This window comes from Saccoglossus kowalevskii, chromosome 9 (genome assembly GCF_978046115.1).
Source record: "Saccoglossus kowalevskii chromosome 9, keSacKowa6.1, whole genome shotgun sequence".
Taxonomy (NCBI): Eukaryota; Metazoa; Hemichordata; class Enteropneusta; family Harrimaniidae; genus Saccoglossus; species Saccoglossus kowalevskii.
In genome coordinates, this window is record NC_140649.1 from 16,759,107 (window position 1) to 16,777,074 (window position 17,968).

General features: G+C 35.6%; 1 protein-coding gene across 1 annotated transcript; it reads right to left on the bottom strand.

Moving 5' to 3' along the window:
• Window positions 1-234: 234 nt before the first annotated feature.
• LOC146738911 (uncharacterized) lies at window positions 235-6,708 on the bottom strand. The gene is made up of 5 exons (XM_085503756.1): window positions 6,671-6,708; window positions 3,749-4,419; window positions 2,729-2,873; window positions 1,708-1,846; window positions 235-1,000 (listed from the first exon to the last, which is right to left on the bottom strand). The coding sequence occupies exons 2-5, from the start codon at window positions 4,288-4,290 to the stop codon at window positions 861-863; spliced, it is 966 nt and encodes a 321-aa protein (XP_085359882.1). The 5' UTR covers window positions 4,291-4,419; window positions 6,671-6,708; the 3' UTR covers window positions 235-860.
• Between the last annotated feature and the right edge of the window lie 11,260 nt (window positions 6,709-17,968).

Below are 17,968 nucleotides of genomic sequence, written 5' to 3' on the forward strand. Positions count from 1 at the left end.
GGATTCATTTATTGAGTCTCAACCCAGACATGTATGTGTTAGCCAGTCGTGATGTAGACCAATGAATGCCTTATAATAGACTGTCGCATTGGAAATACAAATTTGCATTGACAATTAATTGCCCGTATATACTATGACAGGTCGGGTGTTGAATATTCACCGAAAATACGGAAATACATGTATTTCAAAAATTAAATTAAATTCTAGAACTGTACATTTATATTCGAAAAAGTGTTATTATATTAAAAATGTATGTTTATTATTTCCAGGCAATACAAAATTATTATTACAATACAGTGCACATTAAATTCCGAAATTGTAATTTACTTTACTATAACATGGATGTACATGTATTTATATTCTCAATGTAGCACGTGCGTCTGAGTGGACGTGTACTTAGGCATATCGAACAACTCTTGACGATACTATATTTGTGTTCACAGTCTTGTAATATTCATAAACACAGTGAGAATCGTCATCACTGAACATGTTTTAATATAGTGGAAACTGTGGCAGATTGTCCAGCAAAAGCAAACCACCTGATAAACTTCCCCCAAATCAACAGGACGGCGAATTTTACCCACTTCCAAGTGTCAATTTTAATCATTTATGCGACATACTAGTAATATCATGGATATCCGATCATAGGAAGTGCTGTGATTATGTTTCCAGCTAACAGACCAAAGCCTGGGATGTCCGTTCTTGAAACGATCGATGCGTTACATCTTTTGATACAACATAACACGGGGGTGTCCATTTCAAGTTCAAAGTAAGAATTCTAGGACAACCCCGAAAAACGTTGGTAAATAAAGTCACTGTGAACTCTTCAAATAACTGATATTGATGTAATTTGTTTCTTTTCATTTCACTAAATGTAAATGTTCTGTGTCCCAGCCTGCTAGTTCCTTTATGTTGATCGATTCTGCTGAAATTATCTCTCTTTTCATAACAACCATTTGGGACCAATATGAAAATACCCATGCGACAAATAGCTTGGAACCTGTAGAACATATAAAGAATGTCGTTATACTCCTACAATGTGGGATACATATTGCAATTAAAGAGAAGCCGTAAATTACTTTGATTGTTTTTGAAGATCTTAAATAATTTAGTTAGATATAGTATTTGATAGAAACAATGGATGATGATTAAACGTTGTTCTTGTAGCAGACATCGATTTTACCTTGTATGGTATGGTGTCTTCTTGTCAGTTTTCTACTTCACATACTGTAGAATACTTTATTATTTTCGGTGAAGGAATGATTCAGTGAAAATAAAATCCAGCGAATATACTTTTTTCCTATATTTCACATTCAACTCATCAAAAATCAGTGGAAATACATTCCATACAAAACACACAAAAAGCCTTTTCAGCGAAAATTAATTCCAGCTAAAATAAAGTCTTCGACAGTAGTTAAAATATACTAGCGCGTGTACAGTATACAGTAAGCGCCCTCTAGCGACGAAGAACTACCTTGACGACACAGTGACGTAAGAAATGTCATTCCGATAGACTTTGTCAACTTGTGTAGCCGTTCGTCATCCAGAATTTAGACAATCTTTTGAAACGTAATCTTTTTTTAGTAACGGACGACCACACATCAAATCAGTATAAACGACGTTAATAGAGTCATTTGCATCCACATACGCACATTGTCTTTAGAGGGCGTGCCATATAATAAACAAGCAAATATATAAAAAGCTTACGTATGCACAATTCTTGTTCCAATAGTGACATTATATAACTGTCACGTGCGATATCCGCCAACAAAGACGAATTACTCTGCATTATATCTCTTCTGGTGTAAACGTTGGACATTTTCTTTTCAAAAATATGTTTATAATTCTAAGTGAAAATAAAAAAAAACACCATTTCAGTTTGACATTATGAAGTTCTACTTCTTAGCACACAAACAACATTAACGTCACCAAGAAGCTTCAAAACAGCATGAAACGCGTGACATTCGGTAAATAGCAATTCATATGTTTTTTAGGACGAGGCCATTGAGCAACTTCTGGTTTTTAATGTCCTGTAAATAGTTCACGTAAATTGGACATGATTTTTTTCAAAGTCTTCTACTTTTCTTGGCATGAATATATTTAACATTCTTTTTTATAACAAAATATCAAACGATTTGTAAGTCGCCGATGTTTGTGATATGAACTGTAACCTGTCTAGGCAATTTAGCTGTGGTGGTCATTTTTTATTTCACCTAAACAATACCACGGTCAATGCCTTGGGCTGCCATGCGGCAGTTTAGTGCTGTCGACCTCTTGAAAATTTAATGGATCACTGGTTGATGGAACAGCTGGGCTATAGGTTGCCGACAACAGCCCAGCCAAAGATTTGAATTAATGACATAAACATATATTAATATTACACTGGAATTGAAGACATCACCGATGAACGGTCATATGCAACATAACTGAATGTGGCGAATATAGCATTATTAGTAAAAAAATATCCATGTCTTCCAAAATAACTCGTAGAGTTTGTAACCAATATTGAGACTGTTGAGTGCATAGTCATATCATACCTAATTTCTAAGGTTGAATGTATCAAAGTATCTATTCATAAAACTGAGGGAACAATTATATCGAATTAATAAATCTGTTTTAACGTTATTGCTTATACTTATTTGTGAGGCTCAACTCTCATTTACGAGATAACTTTTGTGATGACGTTTCTGCAGCCAATCATCAACACTGCATTACTGCAGATACTTACTTTAGCGTAAGACGGCAGTGCAATATACATGCATGGTATATTTCGTATTGCCATCAACTTCACAATATCTTCTGCGATTCTTTCAGCTGATTCGTTAGTGGCTAAAACTTTCTGTGGATTACACTTCTCTATTTTATATTTACACCTAATTAATTAAAATAGGAAAGATAAATAGGTCTATATATTAATTAATTAATGGCCAATTCGGTGTTACGGTGAATACATTTTGAATTCAACTAGGAGAACTGCACAGTAATCGACTTCAAACGGTAAAACTTGATTGTGCCGATTTTCCCCTGGTGAGTAACTCCGGATCCACGGCGTTTACGTAGTAAGTGTTGTTTGCATCCCGTTGTCGGATTTTGGTTTGGCGAAAGTTCGGTTAAATGTGACTAATGGAATGAGGCCACAGACGTTTTCGCTTTCCTCAACATTTTTTTTCCTGAACTGAAAAATTGACATTGATAATAAAATGTCAACTGTTCGCTGGTGTTTGGTAATATAAATTACATGTAATCAGACACAGTACCAAGTTACATTCTATAACCCTCGAAATTGATTGATCATTTGTTTTCAAAGCTAACCGACAATCATTAAGCTCAACTAAAGGTTGGGATATAAGTGACATCGAACCAAACATTGTCGCCTATGTAAATACTATTAATTAATGTAATTAAAATAATTAATTCGCTGCATACATAAGTACAGACAAGACAATAATTCGGTAAATTCTAAGATCAACATACCAGCATCACCACAAGGAGATCGACTTGAGAGTAAAAGACTTAATGCTATAATATTTAGATGATAATATTTCAGACTGGAGCAGATTGCGGACCAGAATTGTATAAACAAATCTTTGGTCTAAATACGTAATTGTCTAGAACAAACGTCATAGACGCGTATTTAAAATGTTGAACAAGTATCATTGTATATGTGATTGTAATGTTATATTATTGTACGTGATGTGAACAGTCATGTTTTATATGGGTTCGATGACTTATTATTAAGCAGACTTACCACTCCTCCTCCTTGGTCCTGAAGTGCAATGCCAAATATGGACGATCGCCACAGACAGTTTGACTGAGCAAGTCAGCCAGGTGTTGCACTTGAATAGGCCGATCAAGATGGACGTCAATGTTCCGTAGTAGCTCGTCTTTTTGCGGAAAAGTTAACTTTGAAAATTCCAAGGGTTTGTACATAGCAACACAGCGAACGTTTCTAATACGTCTCAACATCTCGCTGATGTCAGATGTGACAATGGCGTCAGTCAATACTGGTAAGTAGATCTGGTGCAGCTTCTGGAATAGTTCCCGATATTTATTAAACCAGAATACTCGGTCACCCCTATCCGAAGGCCACATAATAACCATATCTACGGTGCTGTTACATTCACGTTTGAATTCATCTATGTACGCCACGTCAATTAAATTCCTTATCTTGTCAATATCAAATGTTTCATTTAAAAATTTCCAACCCAGTGAACGTTTTTGACTGAAGTGGATATAGAACCAACTTTCAACCGCGGTCCGGTTTGTGTACAAGGCAAATAGGAGAGTCATTCTGAAATGCAGGTAATTGAAATTGGGACCACTTCCAAAGTGATGAATGGGTAAGATATACTTCTTTTTCGCCTGGCTTCTATGTAAATGGTCCACGATCTGTTCGTTTCTATGGTAACTGATTGTAGTCTTGTAAATAAAACAGAATACAGTTAATTATGTACGGCTGACGCATAACACAATATAATTAATTATAACACGGTAAGCTGAACGTTGTTGACACGCCACGTTATCAGACTATACATGAGTCGTGTTTGTAGTCACTGCACAGACATATGAAAACGATTGTGTGACTCAGCAATGTCCAATGATTCCTCACATTTGTACGAATCGCTTGAAGAAATCTTGGTCATTTTAATCTGGAAAATTATCAATGAGCGTGTTTTGTATGTAGTAATCGTGAACACCCCACGTACAGTCAGCTGGCGTGCACGTGATAATAAATTCGATTTATTTGCCGATATTTGGTACAAGGGGGCAGCCATCTTGAATACGACTTGAAACAAAATGAAAAGAAAGTGTTTTTTTTTCAGATTTCCACAAATCAGGATAAAAATAACAAATTGCCACGGCCAAACCATCCATTGGAGTAACATGATTAAACTAACTGCTAACAAAATTCGGCTGAATTCTTTTCCGTGGAAAAATCTATTGCATACTAATACCTCGTTACACGAAGAACCTGGAACATTACCAGGAATATTTGAAAACAAAATTATCGTTCAACGTAAGGATCAAATCTTACAGTTGAAAGATAATCAGCAAAAAACTACTTCCTGTTTAGAAGAAATCCAATATGGCGGCTAAACTACGTGACCACCGTGTTTTTTTACACATAGATGCTAAAAACACCTTTACGTTAATACGGTTCTGAACAAGTCACGTGACCTGTGAAGTATTTATTTTTGAAATATGTTGCCAATATCCTAATAAGCTACAACATAATAATCAAAATGCCTAGACCCCCCCCCCCCGAAATGGGTTCAAAATCGCCACTATCGAACTAATTGACCAATCAAAATGCGAAAAGTCAGGTAAACCAAGTCACATTAGTCTATCATCATAGAACATTTCAGACCATTCCGTTCAGCGGTTTTCTCAAGATGTTGTAACGAGAAAAAACAGCGGAGGAAACAAAAAAAAACCTCAACAAAAACTGAGATGGACCTTACACAGTCTCTCTATACAGGGGCGGATCTAGGATTCTGGAAAAGGGGGCCGATAAGTTGGCCTAAGGCCAAGTTCGCGAGCGCCGATGGCGCGAAGCTCTGTTGGTTGTTAAAAATAGGGGGCGGCCCCCTCGGCCCCCATCTAAATCCGCCAATGCTAGACCATATGTTCAGTGGTTCCGAAAAAGTCAATAGATGGACTGTTGACATATTGCCCAATATTGTCCTGATAATACCCATTAATGACCAGCGCGCCGTCTTTTATTCTCTAATGAACTGTTATTCTTTCTTAGTCCTCAAGCAGGGGCGAGTTCGAATTTTGAAGAAAAAAACAACGTATTTGACACGGGAAGAAAACGTCGCCCTCTATTATGCGCAAGAGATCTGCGCAATACACCTAGTCAACATGGCGGACAATGTAAACAAAGTGTCATGAACAATGCAAAGTCATCAATATATTCATATTTTGAAGATATACAGTGGCGAGAAACTCAATATCATCTAATATCACAGTACCACGTGATCATAATCAGACGTGCATTTCAAGCAACAGATTTGCATTGTTAAAGGACGCCGTTCCTAATTTGCGAGTACACTTCACTGACCACATGTCTTGTCTACTCTAATCTAAGTATTAGCAAAGACCTTTAAATCTATGTAAAATATAACTGCGGGAACTAGTTAAATTAATGTAAAGTATGTTCTTGAGTGCTCCTTGCCGAGATATTCCAGTTTTGTCACGCAGAGTGTGTAACAGCTGTAGCGAAACAATTTGGTCGGTGATCCTCATTGTGGATCGTTGACCCAGAAATATCCTCTCAACCCAGATTTTAGAAATCCTACAGTTAAAAAAATGAGATTAACACGAGTAGCTTACAATGTTATGTACGACACGGGCCAAGCTTGCGTTGAACACAGTCGCCTCACTGCTAACATCTTTAGTACTGTTCTTGTGTTTAGGTATATATCCAACACTAATCCCACCATGAACTGTGACAGTAGTTAACTCCGATTCACCAAGTTCCTGTGGTGGTGTATTATGGATGGTAGATGCCGCATACAATGAATTATAATTCACCCTCAAGCTGTCGAACCCAGCGATATATATGGCACAATAAAACACAGTAGAGACGAACAGTAAAGACACAAGGAGACGAGAGACTGTAGTGTTCAGCGTTCCCATAGTTAATACATGCGTAAAGTGTACATACTGTTTAAAGATAACATGGCACTGTAATCTACATCCCACACACCACAGCTGGCATGGGACATGATAATGAAACAGCAGGTTCATATACATGTTGAGAATATTTAGTAATATATTGTCGCGGAATGATTACATATCATTCGACATTAGCAGCATAGCCTGTAAATATAAAAAAAAACAACATGTTAGTAGTCGCAGTTAGAAAGCCAAGCAGCTAATATTCACAGTATCATAGCAACTATTTTATTGAAGTGAAAACAAATAAATCAATTAATTCCAACTACTTTCATTCGTGTGACGTCATATGTTACCCCGTAAACGCATAAAAACATCAAAAAATTGCCATCTGTCTCGTTTGTTTTGATTATATATTAATGTTGGTATGATGATTATGGCCTTCAAACGTAATCGTACATAATCATTGTATGCACGCCCAGTTCCCGAATTTAATTAAATTATGTTGCTGAATTGTCGACATGCTGCCACATATTAAAAAAAGAATAAAACTCGTATAGATTAGATTAAACTACGCACCCGGCTTCGCACACTCATCTACCCATCCATCAGTCGTCAATCCGTCCATTTCGTAAATTTGTGTTCGACAAAATAAACACTCATGACAGAAGGTGTCGAACATTGAATGAATGAGGGGAACGAAAGGGAGGTCAGCTGAACACATGCCATTATTTCGTATTTTTTTAACACTATTGCCATCTTCGACAATTTGTTCAACAGACTGTCTAGCATATATATCGTGCTGTTGGACGTATCTCATGCTTTGACAATGCCCGCCCTCAACGGGAGGTGTGGTTAATGATAAACTGTCAATACGCCTTAGTGATCTTTTGATCTATACATGTGTGTACAAAGTTCATTCACGGATAAAATGTAGTCCATAAATGCAATGCAAGTAAAAATACATATTTGGTTCTTTAATTTTCAAAATCAAGTAAACAAGTTTTGTATATCAAAATAAAGTTTATTTACCATTATACAGGTGTCAATATCAGAATAGATCTTGGTGATTGGCTAACACAACCTTTAACTCATGAGCATGTATTGTTGATATACGATACATATGGCATTCTCATTCAGACAAAAAAATGAATAGCAAATACTGATACTAGCCCAGTAACATTCGTGAAACTAGTTAAACATGACAGCAAAATTGTAATTAAGAAAACAATCCAACTTGTGGATATAATAGTGTATAAAATATCACTAGATATAAATGGGAGTGTCGTATTTCAACTTGAAAAGTTCACAGCGCGTTGCAGTGGGGCGTGCGATGTTTTGCAGCAATCAATATTTTGATATTGTCAAATGTTTCGATAATTATCTAGAAAACACTCATAAATCACAAATTAAATGACCACGTGAAGTTAAATATTCGCTACCGCTCGGTGTATCAAGAAGTCTCCCGTTTTGCCATTTCCTATCGTCTAAATTGTGCACTTATGTTTCATGTTCTGATCACCTGTTCGTTTATTTCGTTTCATCACCTAGGTACTCGGGGACGAATTCTTCATTAATTCCACTCCTGGAATTTATTTTGGGAGCATTCATTCGAATAACTACACACAGTGCAATGAGTTCATTCGAATGTCGCCTACGATCAGAGAAAACGGAAACCAACCAACGAAAACTGTTCTCTGTATTCAACTCCCAGCAAAAACATATGACGCCAATCATAGACACATCAGTTGCGAATATTATTATTAGAACGTGATGAATCTAGCAACAACACTACGATAACGAGATTCCATTTTCGACATTGTGATATTCTTTCGCTTGTATTGTGAAATTTAATTAAACTCAATCAAATTGCAATCTAATATCTAGTAAAAATAACTAAAGTCCAATGAAATTCAACTCAAATTAATGTAAGTTTAATATAAAGTGTAAATAAACGTAAATCCTAAACGTAATGTCAAGACACTTATTTTTTCAAGATGAAATCGGCTTTAATATTAATTTTCCAATTCTATTATCGCCCTTCAGCGCGTCTGCTGTTCCGCCCATTTATGTAACCATGGAATTTAAAACAATGAACGCGATGGCTGGAGAGACTGGAACACTCTTTGAAAGGCAAAAAAGTCAGGTGAATCTCTCATCAGGATATCTGCGTGTATGCGTCTTGCGTCTATACACGATTGCTGGTGTACCTGCCTCAACACAAGCGGCCATACACACACCAGTGACTAAATATTGATTAGCGCCTGTACTGGATTTGTTTTAAACTGGTTCTAATATTTTGATATTAATATTTGATCGCGAAAACAATATTTGATAGGATATATATATATATATATACTTTTTAAGCTATTTTTAACTTTCACTAACTATGATGGTATTGATAATTAGTGCTTAAAATGTTGATTTTCTGAATACGTTTAATCTGGTTTGCCTATGCATTTTTTGACGTAATGGCAGGAGCCTTATTCTTCAGGACAGTAATATATTTATGAGACTTATGAATTATATATGACATACGTCTATAAGACTGGTGCACCCGGTCTACACTAGAAGATTGTCAATTCGAGGCTAGGCAGCAGAGGGTTATTGTACTATATCACATGACTACCTTCTGTTCACATATATTCCCACTGTAAGTGTTTTAAGAAGAAGTGAGTGAATATGGTTTTAATTTCATGCGTAAATGCAATGTTGGACAGACGTACAAACACATATTATAAGATTTGCCCTCATGTGTTAGTATTGTTCATACGTCTGATGGCGGCATGCTTCAACAATACACAGAGTACTGGGTTTGACATTGTTCAAAGCCATAATCAATGTATGCTTCCAAAGGGATGACACATGCAGCACTCTCAGGACCTCTACTAAATTAGATACTAGAGGTTTTAAAGCATAAGATCAAGTCACCCTATTATGTCAACGTACGTGCCTATGTTAGAGCGTGCACCCCATCACGCTCGCCTTCATATCCCACGGAAAAGAGCCAATTTTCCCAAGCCGCACTTTTTGGAATAATAAAAAAAAAGTATTTAAATCTTAATGCCGCTCATGTAATAAACCACTCAGATTGTGACAGCGAATCTTAAAGCGGGAGAGTCGTCACATGCGCATGCGTCAGATGGCCATAGGATGTCATTGTTTACAATCAAGCGTCTACCCATGAACCTTTGCGTTTTTAGCGTTTTTTGTTATCGTCGCTTGGGACTCAATTCCCGCGCGTGCGCAGGTGACGACCCCCCCGCTTTAAATATTATCGAAAACAATTATCCAAATGCGACCAATATAGATTTGTTTGCATCCACTATAATTAGAAATTTGTATGTACTAGTTTTGAATATATCATGCCAATATAAGGAAATGACTAGGTAAAACGTAAAACCGCTTTTGTTATGGAATAGTTTAGAGTATTCGCAGAGACGCACTGAACTAAGCTTTGCGCGAAGTACACTATTCAGATATGCATTCTGGAATATTATGGATGGTTTGGTGAAAATTGCACAATAAAAAAAACGTGTTCTTTCTATGTCTAAAAAGAGGAGGTCGATTACTTGAGCGGAAACTACGTTGTTATTTCAAGTGATCGCGTTCTTTGCTTAGTCTTCCCCCTGTGGGAAGAGGAGCAATCACGCCTCTACACAATTGATTCGGTCTTTTTGAATAGACAGTAGACACGAAATCAAGAATGCTAGAGACAATAAGAATTCAAGGTAATTTAAATGTTTCCCTATAATTCCCACCTTAAGGAATCACTATTATCTCGCACTTTATAATAATAGCCTGCAATTGCGACATCTTTTGTAAACTAAAACATGTTGAATAATAGTTTCGCCCCTTTCTATCTACCTCATGGTATCCATGGTAACCACTTCATTCGTGTCCTAACCTTTATATAATACATGGATGCAACGATATGGTGAATTAAAAACGTATTGTGAACGATACGCCAAAATGTGTAGGTCACATCACAGCTGATGAGGGTAATCTTGAATCTGTATATTTGCATTTTTTTTTCAAAATATACCTGCATGCAACAATGATTGCGCAATCAACATGTAGCTACATGGGTATGAAACCAACATATTAGTTTGCATTCATTAAAACATTGACTGAGTTTGCCGCTGGTGGCGCCCATGTACAAATAATTTATTTTGAAAGCCATTGCTTTTCATTATACGTTATATTTCGCCAAAACTGATTTTCATATGAGGTAGTTTCATATGAAATGAATATTTATATCTTTTATTTTGAAAACAAAAACACAAACAAAGGTTGTAATAATAGACAAGTAGATAATATGACAATTATAAAAAAAGTAAAACCAGAGAGAGAGAGAGGGGGGGGGGGCAAATGGCATTATCAAATAATTGAATCACTAAAACACTTGATGCACATGTGTGAACTGACAATTTGACAAAGTGTATTTCAAAGAAATGACCACCCCCTTCATTTTTAATCAAATAACAAAAGTAAGTTTTGGTACATGATATGTATCTTGGTATTCCATCCCCCGGTCCCGAGAAACTGGCATATTTATCAAATTTTATATCCAAAATAACCGCCATAGAGCCATAGAGCAACGTGACATGCATAAATCGTTTGATTCACACGGTTTCGCTGAAGCCGATTTTTCATGGCCGTCCCTACAAACTTGTGCGTGATCGTATTAGGAAAAGCCTGCATTTGACCTCAGTTAAATTGAATGATTTAATTGAGCGCGAAAAAGAACATGACCAATCAATCAGCGATCCTGTAACAACAACTTGTCTCAATTTCGAATTTAAACCAATATATTTTGCCCTCTTCTGTCACGTCTTAGCTCACCTGACTTCGCGTTCGATTTCAATGCAAACGCGTCAAAAAATTTGTCTTCCACTTGGAAACCAACGGAGCACGCACCGCTGTGTTTGGCAGTGAATGCAGGGTTACAGTGGGTATTCTGACAAGGTGTGACGATGTGACGACGGCCAGATAAAGGAACCCTGGCTGGCGAAGATGTATATGTGAGACATATGTGATGCGGTTAGTGCAAACAACCCAAATGATATAAGTATCTGTTCATGCTCATTATATTATCATAGTTTGTTCATTATTCTGTCTTTGGACATATTTATGTTTATCTGATAATTCTCATTGTGGTCGGGAGACATTAAGACATCTTGCATTAACGATAAAACAATGCTGAAACCATCACTATACAATAATATAATAATGATAGAACAATAATGTAAACATAATCAAATAATGCTGGAACAACGTAAACATTATCAGATAATAACACTACAAAGCTAAAACAGCGTAAAACTGATTAAATAATGTTACATTTTGAAACGAAGTAAAAAATTAAAATATAATCTGTAAATATTTTAAACACGGTCAAATAATAACACAATAAAAATCAAATATTGTTGTAATGGTGTGACATGTTGATTATGGTCAAATAATGATGCAGCAATAATATAAAAAATATACATTAAGGAGCAAAAGATGAAATAGTGACCAAATAATTGATAATGGCATAGACATACATATATTTATACAATACATATTTCCACGGCGGAGACGGTGTAGTGTTGAAACTTGAACTATTGCTGGAATAATACCGAATGCAAATATATCATTCATATTTATTCCATAACATCATACAATGGAATATGCGGTAGAGCAAATACATTATCTATAAAATTAATTAAAGGCCATTTGTTATCTAATTAAAAAAAATGCAAATATGTCAATGTCACTGAGTTTTCCAAAGTTTACATTGCGCTTCTTAGCATCAAATAATATAATACTCGGTATTATATTTAGAACACTGAATTATATAATAATTATGTAATAATTACATGTAATTTCGACTATTGATTTTGTCTGCTGGTGTAATTAGTCTTGTTCTCCTGCCTAGTTCAATTGCAAGGTAATTGATCAGAAATTTTCAACTTTGGTAATAGTTTTCTGAAATGGATTTTACATTTCCTATACGGTCTTTGTATTAAAATTGCACTCTCTGCATGCGTGTGTCCATTTTGCTCACGCAACGGTGTTTTATTCTACGCAAAAGCCGGGCGCAAGCTTTTTGACATTTCTGCTCCTTCGTGTTATTTGCTCTAATTTTGTTTTAATTTCAGCCAATTGTTTGGAGAGACCGAAAAATAACTAATAATAACCAAGAAACTCTGGAAAACCCCCAGGCAGCGTGTACGACATGGTCACCCCACCAGGAGCTCATAATATATGGCATGATGCAACGTAAGACCAATATTGCTGAGTTAATTATAAATGCACGAAATTCTCGGGACGAAACATTGACGGACAGATCGCATAGTTGATTTTATTCAATTACATATTACAGTTAATATTTGTGTGTGTATTTTATTGAGGATGATTCGTCATGTCTCGTACATGACTGAATCAATACGCTCAATTATTTACGAACACAAATACAGACCCAGAGGCCACGGATAGAAAATCAAATTGTCGAAAATGATACATTGTCTTCACGGTAAATAACAGAAAAAAAAATCAGACCGTACGCTGTGTAAAGTGCTAAAACAAGCAGAATCATTTTGAACAAAATAGTTGAAAAAAATGCACATGGTTTAAGCGAGCTTATTGAATACCATGAAGACGAATTATTTGTGGTGGACAAAATGAAATAAAACATCAACCATGATTGTTATTACATGCCAGCTTGCGCCAGATAAAAATCCGATCCATGACAACAATTGAATTTTTTGATGAAATGGACACCGTGTTCAGTAGACACGCTAAAGAGCATGAAGAGTAACCTTAAAATGTGCCAATGGCCGACAAGAATCCCCAGCGTTTAGTTAAAATGTCGTAAGCACAATGGTACAAGTATAACGCTCACATATAGCGAATATCGGTTTAGCTCGAAAGTTCAACATGAGCAGAATACTCGCTATGCTTGTTTTGTTTGGTGATTTACTGGATACTTCAAAGGTTATCAAAGTAACAACCGATATAAAATGGTATCAACATCTGTCGTCAAACGTGCGCCGACGACTAACGGGACCTTTCACATTTAGAGTAATCAACGTCAATCATGTGTAACGGCCGAGGTCTAATAAGGCCAAATAGTATTAGGATTCATTAACCTGGATTGAACCATTAATGTGAATCGACTATCAGCTGAATGATTCACACAACATAAAGATATATACTTTAAAATACTAATACGCTCTAATTAAAGATAAAATCGCGATTAACGTAAAAGAAAACAATAATACCTTAGCTGAATTATATGACCAGGCAGTGAGACTAAAGCTGACCAAAGGTGTTCCGTGTGTATCCATTTAAGCAAGGCATTATTATACAGCGGCGGGTTTCTTTGCTTACACAACACAGATGTAATCAGTTTCACAGCCGTCGCACGACATCCAACAGGCACAGGTAGTTCCAGGTTGTAGGTAGACCCCCTTAAAAACCACTCCAGTGAAACTTGGAGGTACGGGTAACCGGTTCACGTTTATATAATCCTACGTCTGAATACTTACATGTATGGACCACTGTAGCCGTGAACCCAAGTGTTGGACTCTCGGTAGATGTAACAGATTTTCACTGATTGTCAAGTCAAATAAACTGTATGAATTCAAATCCCAAGTTCAAGTACACACACATTTAAATAGAGTGTTCGATTTAGGGAAGGTTGCTTATAATAATAATCGACTATATTGTCGTTGACAATCTTCAGATCAGTGTCTGTAAATACAAACAATGCCACTTTCTAACTACATTGATTATATTTTTGAAGACTTAGACGCGTAAGTCTAGCTTGATGGATACAATTAACACATTTTTCAATTTATACATATTTTTAGCAAGTTTGATATGTCCACCGCTTTGATTTTAAGCAAGGAACTATGGGTAACGTATGACATCGCAACCATTTAATAAATTGATGCATAAGTTACTTTCATTGATAAATTGTATCTTCAACGAATTACTAGTAATTCATTTGGTAAAAAATGTAAAGATTATTATATTCAGTTATGTTGCCATGTCAGTCTATACGTATGATACCTATTCTTAACTTTCAACCAATTTGAACCTACTCTTACAATTATAATTTTGTTATAACATATTTCTATATAGCTAAAGTACTTTTGACACCAGTTTTGTTTAATATTTTGAATCTATTTAGAATTATTTCCCATCGATTACAATTTGCATAACTGATACTTTAAGTTTAATAGGAATACTACCCAATTCTACTCTAATATCACGTGTTAGTGTTACTTGATTACATACTTGCTCTAAACTATTATGTCTTGTTTATAATTCATATTTCCAAATTTCAGACCTATACATTAAAATAGGTGAGATAATTGGTCAAACATGTTAAAACACATTATCAAATTCTTTCATAAAATCCACAAAACATTTTCACAGACGTTCTGATTATGTTTGTACTATACAATGCTTTATCTAATACTGTTTTAGTTTCTTGCTTTTGTTTTCTTAAACCAAATTGTAAAAATTATGGCTTTCAAGATAAGATGACAATCTCGATAATTATTGGGGTCTAAATTATCTCTTCTTTATTAATGGATCCAATAACGTTGATTTCCAGATATACACTTGAATAATTTTGTCAAAATTTCAACTAACATTTCATTAGCAATATCATCTCCTGCAGCTGATTTTTTGTATTTTATATTCAAGTTTGCTTCCTTTTGTATTTTTATTATATATATTCTGTAAATAAGTTTTCCAGATGTTATTACTTATAACCTGATGTAATTGTAATTAGAACAGCGAAGCTGTTGTAGTATTGACCAATACTCATAAGTTGTGCCATCAATTTTCTCTGACTGATTTATCACCATTTTTTAAAAACGTCTTTTCATGGTTCTAATCAATGTTGTAACAATGTTTTTGTACAAATTGTTTGGCGCTTTTCAGCATTGCAGGATTCATCATATCTTGGCCTTTTAAGTTATTTTTTTATTACTGTTTTTCCACAGTGCATGGGTGATTTCCTTGTACACTGACATTTTACTCGCACATTATCCAATGCTAAAGCTAAGGTAAACTAATATGAAACATGTATTTTATGGATAATCGTCGCCACCGTGTTTCAGGCTTAAAATCACCGGGGACAGTGGTGATTCTCTGACATAACCTCACTAAGGCGCCCTCGGTATCAATAATCGAAATCACAGTCACATATACGAACATGAAAATCTTAACACACAACTCTGTAAATGCACCTCGCCACTTTAAGAAGACGCGCTCACCGCTACGCCACGTCGCATTGCCTACAAAGATAGATGTGTAGTGAATGCGCTTTTACAATTACCTGTTGGACATGCGCAGTTCGAATCTGCGACGTCACAAATACAGCCTAGTATAACCAATCATTGCCTACCCGCTTTTCAAAAGATAGTGACATATAGTAGATAATATTTGGTAATCTTTGTATTAAATATATATTAAAAAAATAGACGTTTCGAGCATGGGCTCTTTATGGGATCATATCTATGTATGATCTTTTTATTGAAATAATCGATACTCATTTACATATTGTCTTACGCGATCATTACTACGCACGTGTGTTATGTAAGCGATCAGAAAGTGAACACTCCAGGACTATGCTAATGTAAGAATCATTGCTAAACTGAGTGGTCTAGAATAAAACTGTCTCTTATTTAATTGAATAGAACGTGTCACCTGTTGAATTATTGCCAGACCATCTTTGGACAGTAAAGTTGTTTCTCGGAGGTTCTGTCATAATTATTTGGTGATTTAATTAGAATTACATGCCGAGTGCGCACCGAGGGACAATGCATCTACGCACCCCAGTATACACTACTTTACACTGCTAATAACTGTCATGTTGTTATTATATTTGCAGAACCATTGACACTATTGCATAATTGTCTGACTCTTTGTCCCAGTGAGGAGGAGAAGATATAACCAGAAAAGACGACGTGATTCTACTGTGGAATTAGTATTTTACAGACACTGTGCATTCAGACGGAATACAGGTATTATGTCAGAAATTGCGACTGCACTTTATATTGCAGTTACGTGCACGGAATACTAAGTAAGAATACTACTTGTTCTAAATATAGCCCACAGGTTTGGTTATTCGATCTTGCTTTTTTTCGTAATGTCACTGTCATTTATTTTTTATAAATATGTTTTACAGCATTACATTCAAGGCACATGGGAATGTTTTCAAATTTTCATTTGTTACCGTCATAAGTCATCACATTATATCCATACCAACCTTATCTCTGGTTTCCCGTAACAAAGTACTAAATAAATGGAAACACGAGCACGGCGCTGCGAGGCAAGAACTTTTGAATTGGAGAATCTTTTCTTATAGATGTGGCGAAAGAGTCAAACTGCGTGATGTAATGTTTACAATATCAATATTTCATTATGCCCTACAGATCTTTGGTGCGTGGCCGCAATAAAATATCATCTGCATACAGTGAACGTATATGGTCGGTATAAGTTAGACGAATATCGCTGATTTTAGAATAATGCACTAAACTTCAGTAAGCTTTGTCTGTAGTCTTTTTAATCTATCTCTAATTTGGCTGGATTTATCTTTATCATTGGAATATAATCTTTAAATATAGAATTATTGATGGAAAGTACATCATTTGAATGAGAAATTGAAGAATTTGACTCCTTCATTTCTTTTGGTTTTTCTACAGAAATTCCACTTTTTCTGAATAAGGAATTAAATCAGCCACCGAGGGAGTAAATCTTTTCCAATTAAAATGGCTATACTTTATTATCCTCCAAAATCGACAAACAGTTTGCCAGTAACAAATTAACATTTCCGCCTTAGAATATTTGTATAACAAAATAATAATTAGGTATAATCGTATACAACCAACATGTCGCTGTAGTAGCACAGAATGAAAAAAATCAAAAGTCACATTTTAAAGTTTTCCGAAAGTTTATTTTCTTTTGGATTTATTTAAGCGTGTCCCTGATTGGCTACCCAATCCTAGCATCTGACAGTCAGACCAATCGAAGTGCAGCATGTTTGTTGACAGTAAATCAAATGACCAGGGTATCAGGGCTTAGATGTTTATACATTTAATCAATTGCGTTCACCAGCACATACAACATATTCTTGCAAAGCCCAGCAACACTCTTTTCATACATATATTTATTAATGCAAGGTAAAGTAATGCATGACAATTCCTTAGGAAATATGTAAAATGACCTCCACATCTCAGTCTAGCATTTGATCCTCTGTAATACTGCAACCTCGTCACATACATCTGTAGAACACTGTTAAACCCCACATATCATACATGTACAAAGTGTTTATAATAACAAA